Raw genomic sequence first — 23,871 nt, forward strand, 5'->3', positions numbered from 1 at the left:
TGTAAAAGTAAATAAAACTATTATTTAACAAAATCCAAAGTAGTTTATTAAAATATTACTCTTTGTAAATTTCTTTGTTAATTTTATGGAATGTAACAAACATGTATAACCATAAACATTAATAAATGAAAAAATTACTTTTTTTTTATTTAATAAATAAAGGTATTATATTATAAGATTGAAATAAAATTATTCCGGCTTCGTTGAATCTTCGTTCTTATAATTTCACAGTTTTTATACAAGTTTAGTGCACTAATATAGTAAGGATCATTTACATAACTTGTGTGTAATGTCAAGCTAGAATCCGTATTTTGCAGGGACTCTTAGAACGTTTAAATAATCAATTGCAATTAATATATATATATATTTTTTTTTAATTACGGTATTAAATGTATCATTCACGTTACTTACACTGTACATGACATAAAGAATTATCTTAACCATGGTAATCAAAGTAATCTATTTCTGGTTCAGCTGTCTTCACGGTGGACTGTGTTTCTGGTTTTTGATTTCTTTGTGTAGGCAGTGATAATATTGTTCTAATAAATAAAATTTTTACATAAACATATGGATGATTTGTGCATTTGTAAAAAGCATTGAAAATTTTATGTCAGAAAAGTATTTCCAGAGCACTTACTTTACAGGTCCATCGGTTTTTAAGGTATTCAGCATTGGACCTGGAACTTTTCTTTGACCATTTTCTCGTTGCACGATTTCTAGTAAACTGTAGCTTGGTAACCAACACTATAACGAATTTATATATTTAAGCGTAAAATAAATCATTTAATTAAGAACTATAAAAAGAAACAAAACGTTACCTTATCTTTTATAGCAGTAGCAACAACATTTCTTTTCGGTTCTTGATCATACGCCTGACTTTCACAGCCAAAATGTTCACAAGATTCATGAACAAAATGACGCTTATCTTTGTTCATACAATCAAAAGAGTAACTACGAGATTTCTGTTTCGAAGTTTTGGCTAGTTGAACTAACTCTGTTAATTTATCATGAACCATTTGACAAAACTGTGGGTTCTTCTTAGCCCACTGTTTCATGAAATCGCTATATTTAGGCATTAATTTTCCGCTTAAATCTGGATTAGCAATCTGCAAACCTAGTGTCAATCTTCTATTACGTTCTATTATTTTACATTCATCATTGCATTCTAAAGTTTTCAACTGATTCTGCTTCTTTGCCCCTGTGCCAAAAACTTGTTCCAAATTAATAGAATGACCAAGTTGCATATCAGTCATTTTACTAGCTAATATACTGCTTGCTATTCTCTGATATTCTGTAGAATTTTCTGCACATACACGAGACATAGATCTATGTCCACATTGACATGTTACCTATATATGATGTTCATTAGTAGTTAGAAAAATCACACATTGGCATATATCGATAATACAATTATTTAAAAAAAAATTGTAAAGAGATAATTACCTTTACCATCTCCTTACATGGAGTATCTGGGCATTTACCCTCATGACACGGAGCTGCACAAATGTGACCACACATTTCCCTAGGATTAGTGCAAGGTTGTGAGCATTGTTGTCCTGGTTTTTCACATGGACCAGAATGACAGATACTAATACACTTATGTCGACCGCATGATATAGGTTTATTACATGGCAAACCACATGAAATTTCAGTAACATAACAGGGAACAGCTTTTCTGAGTTCATGTTTACCATGGCACCATCTCTGAGTAAGAACAGTGCAAGGAGGACATGTTGGTTCACTGTGACAATTATGTAGAACTTCATGTCCACACGAGTGCTGACGCGAACATGGCCTTTCACAAGTAGGTCTTCTCGTACCACAAGGGACAGGAGGATATATTACAGCAGCTCCACATTCACAATATAATTCATCAAAACTACTATGCCAACAAGATTGACATCTTCCTATGATAATTACAATATAAATTAGTTTGTTAATTTTATTATTATTGTTTATTATTTTATTAGCACTTTGTCACGAGTTTTAATTTCAAAATATTAATATGTTTAATGTAATATTATATAATACCTTTATGACAACTTTGATCACATTTATGTCTGCCACAACTTAAAGTTTTGGAACACACCAATGGACAAATATGTTCTATTTCTATGCAACATAACTGATTACATTTATGCTTGCCACAAGATCTTTTCTTTGTACATCTTTTTTCACACCGAGCATCGTCAGCTTTTGACGTTAAGTCTTTACAAGCTATTTCTCTGTCCATATTTCCGCAACGACATTTGACATCTGTAGTTAAATCGCAAGTAGGGCAATCTCCTTGATGGCATTTTGCTTTACAGGTATGAGGATTATCTACAAGCAATGTATTATATTTTCATCTCTTGTAATATATTTGTTAAACAACTGTTATGTCTCCGTTTTAAAATACTTACTAGGTTGTCCACATTTTAGTTTTTTAGAACATACTTTATCACAAACTGGAACTGGATCTAAACAACTTTGTCTCTTTTCTGTTAAGGGCGTTTGTCCACAGCAACAAGTTGTAATTTTCTCCGGGGTTAAAGAACAAGACTCGCAAGCATCAGCATGGCATAACTTTGTACAAGTATGATTACCACATTCTAGTAATTTATTACAAGTAGTTTGACAGGAATAAGTAAGAGAAATATTGCTCTGACATGTCACTTCTCTGGTATTTTTATCACAATAACATCCTAGAAATAAATTTATAGCATATGTTTATAACTGTGATTAAATGTAATATAAATTTGCTCAAATTACATACTTTGCATTATTGTTTTCTCGCAATTTCCACATTCTCCATGATGACATCGCCTTTCACATTTGTGCTTACCACAATTTAAATCCTTATCACATGTAGAATCACATAACAGTAACTTATGTGCACTGCATTGTACCGTTTGCGATGTTTTACCGCAACCACAATACTTTGTGACCATTGCTGTACATTGTGGACAAGACCCTGGATGGCACAAAAGAGTACACTTATGTGTACAATTTTTTGATAGAACTCTACCACACACTTCACCACAAGAATGTGCAACATCTCTACGATTCCATTCAGGTGCTTTTGTTTTGCCACAAAAGCAGAAACAGTTTTCAGGAATTGTCACGCTCATATTTTGACACGCTGGGCATCTCCAACCATTTTCTAAACAAATATACAAATATAATTTTTAACTCACTCTAGATGTCATAATATTTGCATTATATCATATATATTTTGAAAGCTTTTACTTACCCACTTGCGACGATTTTGCCCATTTCTTGATACATTTTAAATGTAAAACATGGAAGCAATTAGAACAAGACCATATATAATCATTCTGTTTAATGTATTCGCAACACACTAAACATTCCAACTGTCCTCTACTTAGCTGATCCGCTAACCTCTCTCTTTGATTTGCATCATCATCTATATAGTTATAAACTAATGAAATTATAATGTCATTATAAAAAAGTAAAATCGTATAAATTTCTCATTACATACGCACCAACAAGAGATCTTTTATTTTTTCCCCATTTTTGAATGCTACTCCTTTCAGTGCTTTCTCTTTTGTTACTCCAATGTTCATTTCCTTTGTCATTATTTTCAAATACATAACTTTTACTTCTGTCTTTTTCTTTAAATATTTCATTTTTGTTTTCTTTATTATATTCTTTTGATTCATTAAATCCTTGATAATTATACTTTTTTTCTTTTATTTCCTTTGCTTCGAATCCAATTTCCTTCTCATAACACTCCTTAAACTCATTATGTTCACCATTACTATACATTTGCTCCTTTACCTTAAATTTATGCTCTTTACTGTAATTTTCTCTGTTATATCCTTGATAATTCCGTTTCTTTTCTTTAAAGGCGCTTTCCTCTCTGTTATATTTAACATTATACGAATACTTCTTTGTAGTCCTACGATTATTATGAAACTGTTTTGAACCAGAATTATAGTAAGCAAATTCCTTAATCTGATTATTATACTGCTTTGTATCATTTTCTTGTACGTTTTCATTTCTAACAGTAGAAGTCTGTTCATTACTGTTTCTGTTTAAAATTTGTTTATCATTATTCAAATTTGTTTCCATATTTAAAGATAATTCTTTCTCATTTAAATTTGTTGTAGAAAATTCATTACTTTTACAACCACTATTATCATTCATCGTTTCTTTATCTAGCATATTTTCATCTGTGCTTTTTACATCTATTTGTGGTTTATCCGAGTAGTATTTATTAGTAACATACTTATTACCTTGAAATTTATGAGAAGCTTTCCCTTGTTGCTGAAAAGAATTTTTATATGTATTTCGCTTATAAAATTGATCTTGTCCTTCTCTAGGTTTATAATTTACATTTTTTTTAGTATTGTATTTTCTTTCAAGCCTGTTCGTGTTATAAAATGTCTGTTTATTTAATGTTTCATTATTATTTTTGACAGAATTCATAGTACTAACAGACTTTGTATTTTGTAATTCGCATCTTTTATCGTTCAATTCTACATTATTTGGCACAAACTCTTCAGCCATAACATGAAGACTTGAATTACTTGGTTTTTTCATTTTTTCCACAGAAGTGCGTTTAGTTTTGGTTATTCCTGAATTGTAATCATCCTTCCAACAGTTTTCAGATACAAAACTTTGTTGATTATTTGTAAAACATTTTGGATTACTTGATACTGGAGAATTACCTACTATGCTCATTACATGTTTCTGATAAAGATTGGTCACAGATTGAATTGGCCAACCATCTGTGTTTGTACGATAAGAAGTATTTGAGCCATTGGGCTCATATAAAGGTTCATTTTGTACATAATATTCACGATTAGATTGTAAATATTCATTATTTACATTGCTGGGAAAATATGTCCATGTTCCTGTTGCAGAACCAGCAACATTTTGATTGAAATACGTATAATAATTTTGGTCTTCTGGTTTAGAATCAGAACCATCCCATGTGGCCATTATTTTTCCAGCTGCAGGCAAGTTTTAGAAAACAAGACGTGTTTTTCCGTTATAATTTGCAACAATAGCAAAAGAACAATCGTTTTTATAATTGTCGCACAATGTACTATTTTACCGATACAAAATCGAATCTAAAATACGGTTAACCTGTTCCTTTTCAAATTTTAGTTGTACTTTCTTATTCGGTTTCTTCAATGTAAATCTTTCACCACTCTTTCTGCAGTAAAAAATATAAAAGTTTTTAAATTACACAGAAAATATAAAATGAAATTATAATTTTGAAATATAAAAAGTACAAAGTTCGTTTTTCTTTATCAGTATCTTATCAATTGCGAATCAGAAAATCTTTTCACTCTTTTTCCTAATCAAGGATATATTTTAGAAATTTATAGAATCGTTAGAAATATGTAATAATTTCAAATAAATATGCAATCAACGCTATACTACACTACACTACCGAAATAGTAAGATACTTTAAATTGTAATGGAAGTAATATATGGAAGAAAATAAAAATAAAAAAAAAATACGATCAATGTGCTCAAATATACGCGGAATCATACTTACGAAGAGAAATTTGTTCGTATACTTACGAAGAGGGAACTTTTCAATCGTGTTGGATGTTGAGTATGGGACAGTATGGGACTAGATTAATTTTTTGTTTCTTGAATAGATGGCACTACGTTCAACTTACTGTGACATGAATGTACTCCTCGGACAAGAGACAAATACAGGGTCATCCACGTAAGTCCGCACCCAGAAATGGCAACAGTGCCCCAAACATAAATGTAACTATATTCATATGTTCACCTTGTCTGAATGACACATTTTGTAATTGCGTAATTTTTCTTTCATATCGAATGATGTAATAATCCTACGTACCTCTAGGGTTACTTTAACAGAATCGTCACTTTTATCGTCTCTGACGATAAACTATGTTTTAATTTCGCGGGCGAAGCAAATATTTGAATATAGATGCATTTGTGACTTGAGACACTGTTGCCATTTCAGTTGTTGCAACTTCACGGTCCAAATTTACGTGTATTACCCTGTAATACGTATCGTACTATATTCTAACTTATCCTGATCGTAGTATGACTCGAGAGAGAGGGAAGTTATTCGGGAAACCTATCTCAGTCTTATAACATAGTTACTTACATGGTGAAGTCGTACTTATGCCTATATTATATTCAATTTACTATGGTATAATATAGATAGAAAGGACAATAAGAGGGAGAAGGAAAAGTTTCCCAAATATTTTCCATTTCGTACAGATCACTCTTGTCTTTATTTTATCGCACAGAAGTTCTCCTGTAGATGTCGGTCGAGAGCTAGTGACTATAAATATAACAAAACTAGTCACGGCTTTGTTTTCGAAGGCACATGAAACTATTGCTCAAAAACGAGCGCCATCTGCTTTATCTTAGTATAAAATTATGAAACACGTCGTACTGCATTTTAAACGCTACGAACTATATAAGAGATAAACGGATAAAACAGATAGAGCTGTCGATATTGCTGCGTTCTACTACTTATCTGTGGTCTTCAAATCCATATGCTCTCGAGAACAAAGCCACTTACTAAGTAGGTCTGTTTGATTGAGGCGCTCCGCGCCTAATCTAACAATGTTGAGCGAGCGAGTAAATTTCACGCTAAAGCAAAAATAGTCAACTGTGTCATCCGGTTGAATTGGTTGAGTGGTGCAAGAGAAAAACGTGGACAAAAAAGTTGAAAAGTCAAATACATAAGCGCAAGCAAATTCAATTTTGCATTAAAGTCTACGGGGATATGGTTTTTCGGTGATTATTCCTCCGTGGCATGCGCGGCCGGCGCGCAGGAGGTATATACACGATAATCACTATGCAAAATCGTTAATTACTCACTTTCTGAGCACAGTATATGAACTTTTATGATTAAAGAATGTTTAGTGATTCCCTAGCTACTTTCTCATATCACATATGTTCACATTTTTATTGTAAATAATTAGTTATTAATTAATATCCAACACGAAGTCGGCGGAATACATCGTACACATCAGCTAATTTGAAATAATTAATAACACATTTTCTAAACACAATTTATGCACTTTTATTATAAAAGAATGTTCAGTGATCCCTCAGCTACTTTCTCGTATCACATTTGTTCAGATTTTTAATTAAATTAATTAGTTATTAACTAATAACCTAAGGCCAGCCACGGTGACAAGAGGTATACACGAGGTCATTTTGAATAATTAATTACACGTTTTGTGGATATATTTTCTGCACTTTTATGATTGAAGAATGGTTAGCAATGCATTATTTACATGGTGCGATCATAAAAGTTCATAAATAATGTCCGGGTAATGAGTAATTAATTATTTTGTGTCAGCATTCTGATACGTACATGAGCCGCCTATGTCAATTCTACTGCGCATGCAAAGTGCAATATTTCGGCACTTTGGCCACGTAGTATGGTTCCTAAGGCATTTAGAAACAAATTTCTATTAGGGTTTGATGCGTTTTGATGCCTAATAAAGCCAGGAAATCAATTTTTGTCGAATTCGGTCGAAAACGGTACAGGTGGCGCCATCTAGCGGCGAGCGGCGGAACTACGAAAAACTAAAATTACGATTTTCTCCGAAATTAGGCAATTTTACGTATTTCTGAGGGTCAGAAATTGTTCTGTGACCTCTCTAGAACCTATATATTGCCGCAAGAACCTCCTCAGAGCGCTAGGAAAGAAAATAAGAAAATAGGTCAAAACATGGACTAAAAAATTGGCGTCCATCTAGCGGTGAAAGTTGGAACTACAAAAATATAAAAATACGATTTTCTCGAAAATTAGCGAACTTTGAGTACTTCTGAGGCTCAGAAAGTGTTATGTGATCGCATTAGAAGCAAAATAATGCAATAAAAGCTTCCTAAAAGCTTTAATAAAGAAAATAAAAAAAATGCCATTTTATGGAGAAAATTTGTGGCGCCATCTAGCGGTGAAACTGCGAACTAGACTGAAAAAACGTATGTCCGAACACGCGTTAAGGAAAAATATAAAAAGTAAAATTTCGCAACTTTGACGACGTAGTATGCTTCTTTAGAAATTTTAAAGCCATTTTTGTTGAATAAGTTATTCATTTTTTTGCCTATTAAGCTCAGAAAATCAATTTTTATTTGACCCCTTTACAACGTGTTCGGACATACAGTTTTTCGGTCTAGTTCGCAGTTTCACCGCTAGATGGCGCCACAAATTTTCTCCATAAAATGACATTTTCTTTATTTTCTTTATTAAAGCCTTTAGGAAGCTTTTATTGCATTATTTTGCTTCTAATGCGATCACATAACACTTTCTGAGCCTCAGAAGTACTCAAAGTTCGCTAATTTTCGAGAAAATCGTATTTTTATATTTTTGTAGTTCCAACTTTCACCGCTAGATGGACGCCAATTTTTTAGTCCATGTTTTGACCTATTTTTTTATTTTCTTTCCTAGCGCTCTGAGGAGGTTCTTGCGGCAATATATAGGTTCTAGAGAGGTCACAGAACAATTTCTGACCCTCAGAAATACGTAAAATTGCCTAATTTCGGAGAAAATCGTAATTTTAGTTTTTCGTAGTTCCGCCGCTCGCCGCTAGATGGCGCCACCTGTACCGTTTTCGACCGAATTCGACAAAAATTGATTTTCTGGCTTTATTAGGCATCAAAACGCACCAAACCCTAATAGAAATTTGTTTCTAAATGCCTTAGGAACCATACTACGTGGCCAAAGTGCCGAAATATTCATTTTTTTATTTTCCTTATAGTCAATGAGGATCAGTTTTTTCGGTGATTATTCCTCCGTGGCAAGTCCGATTTAAAATTTTGTTTTCCATGTTCATCTGGATGTACATACTCATGTGCGTGCAAAATTTGATGAGAATTGGCTGAGTGGTGTAAAAGAAAAACGCGGTCAAAGAAGTTGCAAAGTCAAGTACTTAAGCGCTTCGCTCGCCTTCGACTAATCTTGTTATATCTGTAGTCAATGCTTCAACCTTATCTAACCTATTTGAGCCATTCTTAGGCGCTTTTTCCAAAGTGAAAAATTGCTACGTTATTCTAGCAGAATTTGCGACTATTGAGTAAATTTGTGTATGTATATACGTGTTCGTAGTATTGTAAACAATTGTGAGAAGTTATATATCATACAACAATATGATGTTTCCCATCAAAATTGTTTGATGCTACATGCATAAAGTTATTTTATTTACATTTTATTGTAAAAGGTATTATTTATATTCTAATATTAATGTTACGTTTAAATTTGTATTTATTCATGCATAGTCTATAAGTCATTGTTTTTGCTTTTTATTTAGCAAATCATGGCAACCGAGGAAGGAAATCGTAATACAACGCTACAGACTTTAGACGATAGCAGTCAATCCGTAACTAGTACATCACAGCATGCAGGAAACAGCAGGGAATCGACTACTGCCAGACCTCAAGAACAGAGTAGTCGGCAAAATAATCTTCAAAGAATACAACAGAGAAAACAACAAATGCTTAATTTGCCACAAATGAAGAAAATATTAAAAATTGCAACTTATAGCGCGTGCAAAGTTGAAGATTGCAAGTGTATCGGATGGAAAAATTCTCAGTTATTAACTAAATCTCCAAAAAATGAATCGCTGCAACCTATTATAAATTTTTTTGATCCTTGTAAAACTTGTACCCACGTTTTAGAAAATCATGTTTCACATTTAACTAATCAGTCAGAGGAAGAAATTAATAAATTATTATGTATGGTCATAGATGCTGACAATATATTTTTAGGATTACAAAAGGAAGAAGATCCAGATACCAAAAAAGTTTATTTCTATCTATACAAACTCTTAAGGAAATGTATACAGTCGATGAGTAAACCTACGATAGAAGGCCCTTTAGGACAACCACCTTTTGAAAGACCCAGTATAGCTAAAGCAGTAATGAATTTTGTCGCGTATAAATATGGTCATTTGCCACAGAGGGACATGCAAGCAATGTGCGATATGGCAAAGATGTTCTTACATTGTTTGAATCATTGGAATTTTGATCCGCTCAGTGCAAGAAGAGGCACAATTAGTCCAGAAGAAGCTCCTGCATATAAAATCAATCATACTCGTTGGCTAGTATTCTGTCATATACCCGCATTTTGTGACTCGCTACCTCATTATGATACATCCTTGGTTTTTGGACGAACTTTTGTTCAAGCTGTTTTTAAACCAGTTTCTAGACAATTATTAGACAAATGTCACAGCGAAAGAGATAAATTGGCACCGGAAAAAAGAGTAATAGTTTTAACACATTTTCCTAAGTATGGACAAAATTTGATTACTTTTGTTTTTTATATTATCCTGCTGAATAATAAATAAAATTTCTGTTTGATTTAAGATTTCTTTCTATGTTGGAAGCAGAGATTTATGCAGATAATTCACCGATCTGGGATCCTGACTTTAAACAAGTACCTCTTACATATTTACAAACTGCATTGGAATCGAAAGCAAATCAAGGAAGAAAAACAGGTGAATTTGAGAAAGTCATGGTCCCACCAAACGATAAAGATAACTATACAACAATTAATATCAGCCCTGGTATGAAAAAGATTCATGAGAAAAGGTCATATTCCGAGGGACGTACAGAGGTAAAAAGAAGAAAGAACGAAGAGATGTTTGAAGATTTGCCGGAAGAAACTGTCGCCGAAATTGTGGCAACTATTAATGACCCTAATTACATGTGTGGACCCGATGCAGTATTCCCGCCTAATGTTCCAAGAGATGAAACTGCTAAGATCGAAGAAAGTAGAAAAATTATAGAATTTCATGTTGTTGGAAACAGCTTAACACAGCCAGTTTCTAAACAGACAATGCTTTGGTTGATTGGTTTACATAATGTCTTTAGCCATCAGCTACCAAGAATGCCAAAAGAATATATATCTCAATTAGTTTTCGACCCGTAAGTACAATAGATAATAGTCCAAAATTCATTTATCCGTTAAAATTATTCATAACTTGCAAGAATGTTTCGCTTATAGAAAGCATAAAACTTTGGCTCTAATAAAAGATGGACGACCAATTGGTGGTATTTGTTTTCGAATGTTTCCTACTCAAGGTTTTACAGAGATAGTATTTTGCGCCGTTACGAGTCAAGAACAAGTTAAAGGCTATGGCACACATTTAATGAACATGCTTAAAGATTATCACATAAAGAACAACATATTACATTTCCTCACGTTCGCAGATGAATTTGCAATTGGATATTTTAAGAAGCAAGGTTTCAGTAAAGACATTAAGTTGCCTCGATCAATGTATCAAGGATATATTAAAGATTATGAAGGCGCGACTTTAATGCATTGCGAATTAAATGCAAAGATCGTGTATACCGAATTTACAGCGGTTATACGAAAACAGAAGGAAATTATTAAAAAGTTAATACATCAAAGACAGCAGGAAATACAAAAAATTCATCCAGGTTTAACGTGTTTCAAAGAAGGTGTTAGGGGAATTCCAGTCGAATCTATTCCTGGTATTCGTGAAACTGGTTGGAAAAGTTATGCTCAAACAAGAACAAGAGGCGTAGCTAAAGGGACTCAAGGACCAGAACCAATGGAAGCGTGTTTAGACATCACTGATTCTCTGTACAATGCTTTAAAGAATGTTTTAAATAGTGTGAAGAATCACAGTACAGCATGGCCGTTTTTAACACCTGTAGATAAAAATGACGTTCCTGATTATTATGATCACATTAAATATCCAATGGGTGAGTGTAATCAATTTTAAAACATGATTATAGAGAACGAAAGAAACGACTAATTTATACTTTTTAGATCTGAAAACTATGACTGATCGATTGAAAGCTCGGTATTATGTTACGAGAAGATTATTTATAGCAGATATGACTCGAATTTTTACTAATTGCCGTTTATATAATAACCCCGATACCGAATATTATCGCTGCGCTAATGCTTTAGAAAAGTATTTTCAAACGAGAATGAAAGAAATTGGCCTTTGGGATAAGTAAAATTTCTTACACGGAAACAGATTATTCGATTAAAATAAATATTTTATACTTGTACATTCATTTGTAAATAAAAAACTTTAACATCGATAAGTTTCGAAAAGGAAGCAATTAAAGAATAGAATAAGATTTATAAAAGAACGAAGATATTTATTTATCTATAAGTGTAATATACAGTATTGTATAAAATATAGGTAAAAATATTTACTTTAAATATCATAATTTCTAATGTATTTAATATTTAATTTTTTATCATTTTTTTTGTATCCCCTTCCTTTCTTCGAAACAGCTGAAAATAGGATATACAGCAAATTAAAATTAAAGTAGGTACTTAATTTCACGGCCTAATTATAAGGATTAGCCGAACAGTTAATTAAGGAATGTAATACACCGATTATAATGAGACTCTGCATAGTGGTTATTCTATGGAACAGCGAATCTTTAAAATGCGTTAATTCTGGGAGACTCGTTAAATTAAAATTTCTCTGCTCTGTAAATATAGCAGCAATATTAACTTACATAATTTAACTTATAAAAAAACAGAAAAGTTAAATATTCTATTTGTTAAAACCAAATTCTATTTATAAAATCTTAAAGCAACTTTTACATTACTAAAAATATATGTACATTATTTTTTACTATAAGAAGTTTTTATAATGACTTAGAATTTTAGATTATGTGTAAAATTAAATTATTATCAAACAAAATAATCATTGATTTCTTTTAAATATTATTAAACGTTTTAATAAATCTAACTGTGAATAAAGTTACGTGTCTACATATACATATTTATTCTCTGTATAGGTTTTGTATTATCTTCTAACAAATTATATTCTGTAACTTCTATAATTTATATTCGGTAAACTTTCAGGAAGTTGATTTTCACTTTCTTTAATGAGCAGGATATACTCATTTTGAAATACATACATATAAGTTAGATGTATATATATATATATATATACAAAGTATGTATATATATATATATATATATATGGATAGTCTAGATTACACTCAGTTAAAGATATTCACCACAGTCAGAGACAAAGAAACGCTTTATATGCTCTACTTAATACAAACTCTATCTGTAATTTAATAACATTCTCTTAATTGGCATATTTTAAAAACCAATTAAACTCACATAAGCATTTTGTTCTTATTACCGTGTTAGATACAGTAACGATGCAGTTACACGAGCTTTGTGACCTTTGTATAATAATTAATACAGTTATAGTCAAGTATCAAACGTAATTCCTTTCTTTTAAATTATACATATATTACTAATATGCTACATATCGCAAATAATTAGAATAATTTTGGCAAATTCTTTTCAAGTAAATCTTCCAAAGAAACATAAAGTAACATGTTTCTTTACAATTATAACGGTTAAAAAAATTGAAAAATATAATGTTATTTCATTATATTAATTATGAATATGTACCAATTAATTGAGATAGAAGGAACAGTTTAAAGCATAGGTACAAATGTTGAGAGGTAGCGAAGGAGGGGGAGCCAATATAAAGCAGCTCCATTCTTCTGCAGGAACAATATTAAAGAAGTCAATGCACTATAAAGACTGTGCAAAATCTAGTCAGATAAATAAATGATTTGCTATTTTCAACAAAAAAATCTAATTTAATTTGATCGTTGAAAAAAAAACCGAAATAAATATCACCGATTTAAAATGTGCGACGACGACGTAGCAGCCTTAGTTGTCGATAATGGATCCGGAATGTGTAAAGCAGGATTTGCTGGAGATGATGCCCCACGTGCGGTATTTCCCTCTATCGTTGGAAGGCCTAGATATCAGGTAAAATAATTACCTTTTTTGTCTTTCGCTGCAGAAAAATAGTAATTTTATAAAATACAAATAACGATTCTTTTGATCGGTGTGAAATTTCAACATTTTTTTTCTTTTTAACGAAATTTACAATCATTATACACGCGCGAGAAGAGAGTTTCCAATTGATATTTTTTGTAATATTTTCTAACATCGACGTCTAAAGTTTTTTGATCCAACTATAAAGTGCTAGATTTGTTAACCGAAATATTGCGATTGAAATTTTCAAATATCCAAAATTCAAAGTTACAAGTATATGTATATATGTATAGAAGTTTAGTAAGGGAAGCGGATTAGATTGTCATAGACGGTCAGATCGACGAAACGATCCTAATCCTTTAGAGATAAAAAGAAAAAAAGAAAAATTGATATAACATGTTAGTTCATTTTGATAAAATGGAAAAATTACATAGGGAATCATGGTCGGCATGGGACAAAAGGACAGTTATGTAGGAGACGAAGCGCAAAGTAAAAGGGGCGTTTTAACGGTTAAATATCCAATCGAACATGGCATTGTAACAAATTGGGACGATATGGAAAAGATTTGGCATCATACGTTTTATAACGAATTGAGAATCGCACCGGAAGAACATCCTGTTCTTTTAACGGAGGCTCCGCTGAACCCTAAAGCCAACAGGGAAAAGATGACACAAATAATGTTTGAAACTTTTAATTCTCCAGCGATGTACGTCGCTATACAAGCTGTTTTATCGCTTTACGCTTCGGGACGCACTACAGGCATTGTATTAGATAGCGGTGACGGAGTTTCGCATACTGTGCCGATTTATGAGGGTACGTGTTTTATTTGATACGTATGCATCTATCACTTAAATCGATAAAACGGTTCCTGGACTATATGTTGTCACTCGTCAAAATTTCATTTCGCAATAAATATTTTTAAAAAATATATATGTACTTATATACACAATTTCATAGCATAATTTCAAATATTCACTATATCGTTAATATTAAAAAAAAAATATTTTACAACAAAACTATACATTTGTTCAATGATATTATTGAATTGAATATTAATTTTGGAAAAAAAAAATATTGACGGTTCTATTTGGAAAATGGGAAAATCGCATCCATCATCTTATCCACTTTGCAAAATTCTATATTATTTTTCAAAAAAATTCTACAATCGTTCAAATTTATTGTTGAATTTTTGAAGTTTTTTATTATAAATTAAAAAACCGTATTTGATGTAGGATATGCCTTACCACATGCAATTTTACGCATGGACCTGGCCGGTCGCGATTTAACGGACTATCTTATGAAGATCTTAACCGAAAGAGGATATTCCTTTACTACGACCGCCGAACGGGAAATCGTTCGAGATATTAAGGAAAAACTATGCTACGTCGCTTTAGATTTTCAACAAGAGATGGCTACGGCTGCCGGTTCGAGCGCTCTGGAAAAGAGCTACGAATTACCGGACGGTCAGGTAATTATAATTCTTTTATCGAAATATACGTTGTAATGACTGGACGAGTCATATACGAGTACCCGAAGAAAAAATGATAGCACAGTCTTGTTACATGATTTCTTTTTATACGGACCGTTAAACGCTAATAGTATTCTTCCGTCTGCATAATTTGATTGTAAAGTGTGAAAAGTCGAAATGTCATTTAACGAGACTTCGCTATGTAATTTCGAAAAGATAAGAAAACACGGAATAAGTTTACGAAGCAATATATCGATTGTAGGTAATTACTATTGGAAACGAACGTTTCCGATGTCCAGAAGCAATGTTCCAGCCAAGTTTCTTAGGCATGGAATCATGCGGGATACACGAAACAACGTACAATTCGATAATGAAATGTGACGTTGATATTCGTAAAGATTTGTATGCGAATTCAGTTTTATCAGGCGGTACAACAATGTATCCGGGTATCGCGGATAGGATGCAAAAGGAAATAACGGCACTAGCTCCATCCACGATGAAGATCAAGATAATCGCGCCACCGGAAAGGAAATACTCCGTTTGGATCGGTGGCTCGATCTTAGCCAGTTTAAGCACCTTCCAGCAAATGTGGATTTCGAAGCAAGAGTACGATGAATCGGGACCGTCCATTGTGCACAGAAAGTGTTTCTAAATTTCTCTGTCTGTATTTTCGGATAAAAAAAGAAGTTTCACTACATTCCGTTAAAAAATTATCAGTTAATATTATATCATGATGAAATATTTTCGTTTTACATACAAAATTATACATTCGAACGCGTAACGTAACACTTATTTGAAAAATTTCGATCTTTTATAATAGGATGTTTAATCTTTAACATTTCGTCTAGACGTATCTTTGTACGAAATAATCCTATTTTATTCGATATCGCTTAATTCTAAGTCGTAACTTCCATTAGATACAGATCATTTCATAAGTTATTAATGGATCTTTTGGTTTCTTCTTAAATTACTTATTTATTTATTTACCTTCTTGTTAACTTAACTTAAGCTTTATTAGTTTAAAAACGAACCTTTTTCTTCGACTATGTTAACAATCGAAATACGGAGTTCGATTGTACGCTTATATCGTTACTATCATGCGTTTACAAATAGATTTATATTTCCTTGAAAATGATCCATTACTTACGGAACAACCTGTATTAATAATAATAATAATAATGATAATAATAATAATAATAACGCATGTACTATATTATGTAGTATAATATTTATATATTGTACACAACGTAATAAATATATTTCGCCAATTACATACATACGTACATATACATTCACACATAGATGGTTCATTTATTTTGATACTTCAATATCATAAAAAAATAAAAAATTGTACGTAAAAGAAGTTGTTTGGTTCAAGGAGGCATTGTTTCGTCATCGAGATAAGATTTTTAAAGTCACAGTTCTAAGACTTCCAGATTGTTTATCATTTTTTGTTTCTTGCATTAAACATTAGCGTGTATTGTCTATAAAATATAACTTTATATATATATACATATATTTGTTCTACTTTCGGTAATGCTATGGTACAACTCATTTGGTTTAATTCAATTGTAACCATTAAAGAATGATTCTGTTTGGAAATATAGACAATAATCTAGTTCAGTGATGGACAGATTAAATGACAAGACTTGTAAAGGAAAGACAGAAAACAATATCGAAACCATCTTCCACATATAAATACAGCGTTTATAGATTACTACAGTAAACTGTTAGTATATTGCCGTTTGAGCGAGTCTGCTCTATACAAACTTTTACAATCAAATAGTGTAACATACTCTTTCGTTATCGCAGCGCTAAAAGATCAACGAAGATTTAAACTTTGAAAACTACAAATACTACAATTTGGAGATTTATAAACTTTACGTTTTACGCATGAAAAGATTTTATCTCTATTGCCGATTGCAAGAATTTTTCGCTTCTGCAGTCTAGTCTGCGGCAATATAACGACAGCTTAACGTAATCGTCGGTGCTCGTGAATACACACCGTCGTACATTTTCTTACTTGTAATTGCCCATCACCGTTGACATATCAAAACATGTGACCCTAAAAAATGAATACTGACCGAACCAAGCAATTTCTTATTATACTTTTTCCGTTGTCTGCAAACGGTAAAGACGCTGAACATGATCAAAATCAATGAATCACCTTCCTTGTATATACATCGATCTAGTTAAAATCATACACACGCTTCTTTATAGTTGCAAGTGTGTAATATATAGTATAAATATATATATACACGGGCACGCACGTAGAGATAGATGAACGTACTTATATACCGCTATACATACACATATACATAAATGTAGGCTGTCAATATCTCGTTAATTCAAAATTCCAAAACATTTTATACAATCGAGAAAAACTTAACAAAAAGAAAAGAAAAACAATACATCGCTACGTGTTAACGCTTAAACATTACAGTTATATCCGGATAATTATATTAAAAACATTAAATATCATGGAAAATTTCCAAACAATATTTGTAAAAGCCTCAGAGAAGTGTTTGGAAACTAAACAATTTTATCTTCTTGTATAATAACATACACGTATATTTCCCATTATTAAATTAAAATAATAATAATAATAATAATAGTAGTAATAATAATAATAATAATAATAATAATAAAACGAAATTATATTATTTTTGTATCTTTGGTGCACATAAAAAAAATTCCAAATAAATAAAGTCGAATTAACGAGTATAACGCAAACAGTTCCATGCTGCTTCTTAAAATATTTATCTAATACACCTCGCACATTTTATTCATTTTAATGTAAACAAAATATGGTTATTTGACATATTCGTCGGGAATATGCACTATTATAAATAAAATAGTAAACAAAAACTTACATTTACGTGGAAAGATGTTTCTTTATTTACAAATTATAATTACTATATTCACCGTGTTTCATCGTCAAGTATTTCAGTTCATGAAATTCTGACACCCCTCATGGACGGTTGAATCGAGTACCTCGTCATTTGTCGCATATTACAAAACAAAACGATAGAATTAATTATGTACATGAATATCAAAAATTAGTGTTTTGCATCGAAACATTTGATTTCCTGTTTTAAGAATTGCAATTAAATGCAACGATATAACTTACAAAAAAGTTGATAAAAGGTGAAAGAGAAAAAGCGAAATGATTTTTGTAGAAAAAAAAAAATTACAAAATGTTTTACATTATCGAAAAGATAAATGAGCAGAGAAATTGAACAGTACTTTCCTAAATAACCGTTTAATAATTAACGTTAAAAGTGAGTAAAAACCATTAGCAATATTTGTTTTGTTTTCCTTTTTTTCAGTTGAACGTCGTAACCCCTTTCCTTCTGTAAGTGTAATATAAAACTATAAAGTTATGTAAATAATCTTTAATATTATTATGTAAATATCAGCACGGTCAACACGAATACGTATATAGTATCTGTTATGTTAATATGTAATTTATTCAAACCAGTAATCTAATTAACTTTCTTGCACAACGAATTATTAAAGTTCAATTTTAAACATAACTGTGCTGTAAATTTAAATGAAAAGATATAAAGTTAGATGTCGTTTATATTTTTGAATATGTGTAACGTACGATATTATCGTGTATTTCATTTAATAGCGATGGATGATACTTTGTGAAATAAATTTCTATTTTCACTCATTGAATCGCACTAAATTATTGTACGATCTTTACGCGGTAATCGAGAATTTTAAAACACGGGTACGAATCGAATATTTTGATGAATCGTTAATGTTTTAGGAAGACAATGGTTATACCTATAAATGTTTTTAAACTTTTTATAGATAATTACATACTTCATGTTTATTAAACTACAATGGTCCACAAAGAGTGCAGTATATCTGAGATATTTTACTCGATGCATGCATTACATGTAAAAATAATTGTAATGCGAACATAACGGACAATTAAAAACCGTAGCAGATCAAATATACTTCAATATGCAATGTCTGGAAAAAGGACATTTTTTTCTAAATTTCTAACATATTAACTCCATTTCTGTTATCTGAGAATAAACAGAATTAAGTAAAATTAATAGAATTTAATCTAATACGGTTTTATATTTCTCACTTGTAAGATCTGTCTATAAACTATTCGTCTCGAGAGTATTCTAGTTTTTAACAATAAGTATGTAATACAATAAATACATTTGTACCAATGGTACTTTTTGGAAATAACGTGATGGGATCATTTCACAGATATAAATAATTTCCTGTTCTATTAATTAAAGACCAAAGAAAAGGGGCTACGATTTTAAAATAGATCGTACGATGTAATTGTACACCACATTACTTTTGCAAAAAATTTTCTTGAACATATATTCTGTAATGCATCTGTTATATGTTCAATTAAATTTATATTTTATCCAATTAGTTGCAAAAAATATATTTAATCTCAAAGTTTAAATCGATTATTTTAATTTGTACAATTTCCAATTGGATTTTTACATCTATAATTAATAAATATTAATTAAAATTAAATAAATGATTGGTTTTATCAAATCGCGGCAATATATTATTGTAGTTGTACAAATAAAACCAGTTCCTATTGATTTCAACAAATTACAAGATGAATATTTCCTAATATTGAGTGAAGTGAAGTTCGAGTAGCAACAAATATATATGAAATAAAAAGGGTATAAGGTACTCCTATCAAACATAGTTACCTTTCCAGAACTGCGTTAAAAAAAAGGTAATAAAATTATCTTTGGTGCCCCTATCTCACGTAAATAAAAGAATATAATATTAGAAAATGAAAATGAAGTATGTATAAGGGAGAAAGTCTATGATAAAGATTAAAAATTATTAAGACAAAAATAGTCCTGTCCACTGCTCTAAAAGCTTATCTCCTAGTAGGTTTTCTTCTACCTGTTGATCGCTTTGGACGCCGGCAACTCGATCGTGACATATTTAACCATGGTAAAGAAAATTCACTGCAATTATAAGAATAAAGTGATCAACACGAATTAATATAGGTGCCATTTAAAACTGTTAACGTATTTATACTAATTACCTTGGAGTAAAACTAGGAATAGGAGCACCAAATGCAGTAACAGGTAATTGTGGATCCACTTGAAGACTTTGTATCTGTTCTACATCAGGCCACAAGGATGATATAGACTCTTCCTCGACCGTTGATGGACAAGGTCCTGTATGATTTGTATTATAACATGTAGCTTGATGATTCTGCCGTTCCTGTCTTTGTTTCAACTTTTCGATGTGCCTCTGTTCTCTAAGAAACAAAATTCAGTACATAGTGAAATTTCATTACTACATTTAATTACATACAAAACATAACATAAAACAGAACATCTTCTTGGATTATATAATTTTCAGTAATATTTGTTAAATATATATAGTTAGTAGAGTAAAAAATATAATACAAACCGTATCCTTTGTACATCCCATCTTTTTCTCCTTCTTTCGTCATTTTCTAATTTTAAATGTCTTTTGTTAAAAATTTCGTCGTCCAAATTTTCAGTTCCTTCCATTGTATAACAACTTGTATATATCTTTACCCTCCAATTTGGAACTTCTAACGAAGTATCACTTTCCACAGGATTAGGTTCTTTTAAACTTAAGGTATAATTCGGATCACCAACAGCCGTGTAATAATGTTCCTCTGTTGTAAGAAAAGAATCCTTTTTTGTTATACTCTTTCCTTTTCTATCACTTTTCCTACCGCTCTCCTGAGTTAACGTCTTATCGTGTATCGTTGACGATGTATCATTACTAATCGTAGACGAACACGAAACACCTCTTTTTCTTTTACTTCCAGTGGACAATGGTATCGGATCTGTTCTTCTTTTCTTTTTGTCTTCCCAATCTAACCTCGCATCATTGCCAGTTTCTATTTTAGTCTCGTGCTTACTTTGATTCTCGTTTGGTTCTTGTTTAACGGTAGTAATTCCGCCGCTAGTATTTAAACGTATTTTAAAACTTTCATTGTATTGGGAATTATTATTTTCAGACTGATTATTCCTGTGAAGTTCACTAGTCGATGGCACATTCACAGAATTAACAGTTGGAGGAGAACATGCTCCTATATGTTCTGGTGTAATGGAGTTTTCGCTGTTCTCTGATCGTAACTTTTGTAAATTTACACGTCTATCCATACGCTCCAAACGCAACTTAAGCTACAACATAAAATACAATCGCATATTAAAAAAGTATCGTAGAAGATAATTTACAAAATTCTATATACACAAATTTCACATTAATCTAATTACAACTCAAATCATTCTGATTTGACAAAATCATAAAATTCAATTTTATTTTTGAACATAACAACTAATGAATCTACAATTACAGTTCAGTATTTATAAGTGAACAATACTTTGAAATCAAACTACAATGCACCGTGGTAACGATAAAATTATAAATTCAGGCAAATTTGTAGAAAAATTTGAAAGAAATATGCGAGTCATATAAAAGTTTATGAAATAATTTTATTTACTGTCAACAAACGATACGGCAGTCGAGTTTTGGTTTGTTTCCGAATTCCAGGCATTATCACTTCCACGATTTGTCATACGTAACATAACTAACAAAAGATGTTAACGATGGCAATGAAATTGTGTATAATAACAGCATAAAAATTCGTCGATTTCTTTAACGAATTTGATTTTTCAAGTATTCTTCCATTGTCCATACCGAAGGTACCGTCATCGCAAAGGCAGATTGCGCGCGAGAATCGAGCAAAACATGTAACGTGCTTATTGTTTCGAAGACTACGATTCCATACAAAACAGCGCCATCTCGTGGTGATATTAAACGTGACCTTCGCGATCGACTGACCAATGACAACAAGAAGAACAAGAACCGGGAAAAAGGAGCGAAAAGAGAGGGTAGGACAGAGATACACGGGCATAAACGCGGGTATTTTGTAATGTATTTCATCGAACGAATCTTACGTCTAAATAAAACGAAACAAAACAAAATGATTAACAAAGAGAAGGAAAAGAGCATTATCAGAAATAACAAACGTAACGTAAAATAGTGGATAGCAAAGAAAAGTACCGTTTCGTTTTCCTGTCGTAGAGCAGCTAAGAGTTTATCCTTGGTGACAATTTGTTCGGATTGTTGTTGAATTAAATCCAAATGAAGAAGCAAAAGTTCCTTGAGGTGTTTAACCTCGGTAAGATCGTTTTGACGCGGTTCATTACCTCGAAGAGGACTGACACCCAGAGCAGAAGTGGCAGTGGCTGCTGCCGGAGCTCCGCCGTCTGTCATGCTAGCATACATGTGATCGAAATCACAGGGAAAACTGAGTATTCCAGCGGCCGGTTTACTATCCTCCTCAACGTTTTGAAATTCATTACGAGAGCAACTGTTATTTTGGTTGACGACGGAATTACCAGTGGTACTGGTTGTCGAAACAGTGCTACTTCGAATGCCGCTGGTCGCCGACGTGGTAGACAAGTGTTCGTTCATCGCCGCGACCATGTTGTCGTCGTCCTCCTCGTTATCCTCTTCCTGATCTTCTTCGTAACAAGGAGCAGAAACACCGTGGGTCGTATTCGTTCGATCGTTGTGTTCGATGATGGTGATGGTGGTGGTGGTTGTGGCGGTGGTGGTGGTAGTAGTAGTAGCGAGATCGACGACTGGCGTCTCGATACACGTTCCCGTGTACGGGTCCTGAAACTCGGTTTCACCGAATTCCGTCCTCTCGTTTACATCCCTCTGACTGTCTACCTCTTCGAAATTCTCTGGTACTTTCAGATCGGAATTAACGTCGCGAAACTCCACGCCGACGACGCCCCCGACGGTCAAGCCGGTAACGCAAACACCGCTATTACTATCACTGTCACCGTTACCACTATCGGTGAAACGAACACTACCACCGTTACCACAACCACTACCACTACCACTACCGCCGTCACCAGTAATACTAGGAACAGTAGTACCAGTACCAGCAACAGTAATGATAGTAGTAGCGTTACTAGTACCACCAGCGAGAACTATGGAAGAGGCAGTGCTGCCAGCAGCGCCGCTCTCGGTTTCTTTCCTGTTCTCGTACTCGTACTCGTATTCGTACCCGTACCCGTACCCGTAACCGTACCCGTACCCGTACCCGTGAACCTTCTCCTTCTTGTTTTCACCGTTCACGAGTTTCGAGGCCGAGCCACTCGACATCTTCCCTCTCTACCACCCTCGTCCTGGCTTCCCACTTCTTCATTTGTGGCCGCCTCGAGCGTACCACGCGCCCGCACCGCGCACATTAAGCGTCTTGACAATACCTTCACCAACGACGATGCTCTCACCGCCGCTCTTTATCCGCGTCACGTATCATAATCCTCATCTGATCTCTTGCACAATAAACTTTGCCAACGCTTCGATTCGAGACGCGTCGTTTTTCTATCCGTTTACGTTCAAACACCCGTCAAAACGCGTATCTGCTTTTGTAGCAGCGCATGAGGTACCTTTCGTCCGAGTTCGTACTTGTGTTTACTATGACGGACGATGCGAGCCGCGCGCGGCGTTTCACTGCCTCTTCGTAGCATCCTAAACCACCGACATCTCGCGGCAACCGCCGTGAACCTCGTCGTTTCGTTTGCTTTTTTCCATCGATCAGACCCCTTCGCATCGACGAATGTCAATGAATGCG

At 32.9% G+C, this 23,871-nt stretch overlaps 4 protein-coding genes across 9 annotated transcripts; 2 read left to right on the forward strand and 2 right to left on the reverse strand.

The window, feature by feature from the left end:
* Nucleotides 1-199: 199 nt before the first annotated feature.
* stc (nuclear transcription factor, X-box binding stc) lies at nucleotides 200-6,282 on the reverse strand. 5 transcript variants are annotated; one of them, XM_076532876.1, is made up of 11 exons: nucleotides 6,104-6,282; nucleotides 5,539-5,994; nucleotides 3,486-5,164; nucleotides 3,233-3,421; nucleotides 2,756-3,142; nucleotides 2,403-2,684; nucleotides 2,032-2,322; nucleotides 1,444-1,907; nucleotides 819-1,349; nucleotides 638-744; nucleotides 200-539 (listed from the first exon to the last, which is right to left on the reverse strand). In XM_076532876.1, exons 3-11 carry the CDS (start codon nucleotides 4,945-4,947, stop codon nucleotides 437-439), a joined length of 3,816 nt encoding a protein of 1,271 aa, XP_076388991.1. In that variant the 5' UTR covers nucleotides 4,948-5,164; nucleotides 5,539-5,994; nucleotides 6,104-6,282; the 3' UTR covers nucleotides 200-436. The 5 variants fall into 5 exon arrangements, with proteins under 5 accessions (XP_076388991.1, XP_012154178.1, XP_012154176.1 ...); XM_012298788.2 differs by lacking the exon at nucleotides 5,539-5,994; XM_012298786.2 differs by lacking the exon at nucleotides 6,104-6,282 and having other exon boundaries at nucleotides 5,539-6,046.
* Nucleotides 6,283-8,599: 2,317 nt separating this feature from the next.
* On the forward strand, nucleotides 8,600-12,443 carry Gcn5 (Gcn5 acetyltransferase). Of its 2 annotated transcripts, XR_013038128.1 has the most exons (6): nucleotides 8,600-9,179; nucleotides 9,270-10,246; nucleotides 10,324-10,884; nucleotides 10,964-11,688; nucleotides 11,756-12,140; nucleotides 12,236-12,443. XR_013038128.1 is itself a non-coding variant. In XM_003700498.3 (5 exons), the coding sequence occupies exons 2-5, from the start codon at nucleotides 9,276-9,278 to the stop codon at nucleotides 11,947-11,949; spliced, it is 2,451 nt and encodes an 816-aa protein (XP_003700546.1). In that variant the 5' UTR covers nucleotides 8,600-9,179; nucleotides 9,270-9,275; the 3' UTR covers nucleotides 11,950-12,179. The 2 variants fall into 2 exon arrangements, 1 of the variants encoding a protein (XP_003700546.1); XM_003700498.3 differs by lacking the exon at nucleotides 12,236-12,443 and having other exon boundaries at nucleotides 11,756-12,179.
* A 925-nt stretch (nucleotides 12,444-13,368) lies between these two features.
* Nucleotides 13,369-16,501, forward strand: LOC100880367 (actin, clone 403). Its single transcript, XM_003700496.3, has 4 exons — nucleotides 13,369-13,753; nucleotides 14,197-14,575; nucleotides 14,995-15,230; nucleotides 15,493-16,501. Exons 1-4 carry the CDS (start codon nucleotides 13,628-13,630, stop codon nucleotides 15,880-15,882), a joined length of 1,131 nt encoding a protein of 376 aa, XP_003700544.1. The 5' UTR covers nucleotides 13,369-13,627; the 3' UTR covers nucleotides 15,883-16,501.
* A 1,603-nt stretch (nucleotides 16,502-18,104) lies between these two features.
* Nucleotides 18,105-23,755, reverse strand: LOC100882830 (uncharacterized). The gene is made up of 4 exons (XM_003700437.3): nucleotides 22,284-23,755; nucleotides 20,652-21,400; nucleotides 20,278-20,496; nucleotides 18,105-20,197 (listed from the first exon to the last, which is right to left on the reverse strand). The coding sequence occupies exons 1-4, from the start codon at nucleotides 23,397-23,399 to the stop codon at nucleotides 20,107-20,109; spliced, it is 2,175 nt and encodes a 724-aa protein (XP_003700485.2). The 5' UTR covers nucleotides 23,400-23,755; the 3' UTR covers nucleotides 18,105-20,106.
* Between the last annotated feature and the right edge of the window lie 116 nt (nucleotides 23,756-23,871).

This window comes from Megachile rotundata, chromosome 1 (genome assembly GCF_050947335.1).
Source record: "Megachile rotundata isolate GNS110a chromosome 1, iyMegRotu1, whole genome shotgun sequence".
Lineage (NCBI taxonomy): Eukaryota > Metazoa > Arthropoda > Insecta > Hymenoptera > Megachilidae > Megachile > Megachile rotundata.

What these genes read in the sequence shown, in the direction of transcription:
- stc (XM_012298788.2), bottom strand. Translation starts at nt 4,947, where the DNA reads ATGGCCACATGGGATGGTTCTGATTCTAAACCAGAAGACCAAAATTAT. An exon ending in CTACTGCTATAAAAGATAAG is followed by an intron (nt 745 to 818) that starts GTAACGTTTTGT and finishes AATTCGTTATAG; the next exon opens with TGTTGGTTACCAAGCTACAG. An exon ending in AAAACCGATGGACCTGTAAA is followed by an intron (nt 540 to 637) that starts GTAAGTGCTCTG and finishes TTTATTTATTAG; the next exon opens with AACAATATTATCACTGCCTA.
- Gcn5 (XM_003700498.3), top strand. Translation starts at nt 9,276, where the DNA reads ATGGCAACCGAGGAAGGAAATCGTAATACAACGCTACAGACTTTAGAC. An exon ending in GTTTTAACACATTTTCCTAA is followed by an intron (nt 10,247 to 10,323) that starts GTATGGACAAAA and finishes GTTTGATTTAAG; the next exon opens with ATTTCTTTCTATGTTGGAAG. An exon ending in TCACATTAAATATCCAATGG is followed by an intron (nt 11,689 to 11,755) that starts GTGAGTGTAATC and finishes TATACTTTTTAG; the next exon opens with ATCTGAAAACTATGACTGAT.
- LOC100880367 (XM_003700496.3), top strand. Translation starts at nt 13,628, where the DNA reads ATGTGCGACGACGACGTAGCAGCCTTAGTTGTCGATAATGGATCCGGA. An exon ending in TTGGAAGGCCTAGATATCAG is followed by an intron (nt 13,754 to 14,196) that starts GTAAAATAATTA and finishes AAAATTACATAG; the next exon opens with GGAATCATGGTCGGCATGGG. An exon ending in TACTGTGCCGATTTATGAGG is followed by an intron (nt 14,576 to 14,994) that starts GTACGTGTTTTA and finishes TATTTGATGTAG; the next exon opens with GATATGCCTTACCACATGCA.
- LOC100882830 (XM_003700437.3), bottom strand. Translation starts at nt 23,399, where the DNA reads ATGTCGAGTGGCTCGGCCTCGAAACTCGTGAACGGTGAAAACAAGAAG. An exon ending in TACGACAGGAAAACGAAACG is followed by an intron (nt 21,401 to 22,283) that starts GTACTTTTCTTT and finishes TTTATGTTGTAG; the next exon opens with CTTAAGTTGCGTTTGGAGCG. An exon ending in TGGGATGTACAAAGGATACG is followed by an intron (nt 20,497 to 20,651) that starts GTTTGTATTATA and finishes TTTGTTTCTTAG; the next exon opens with AGAACAGAGGCACATCGAAA.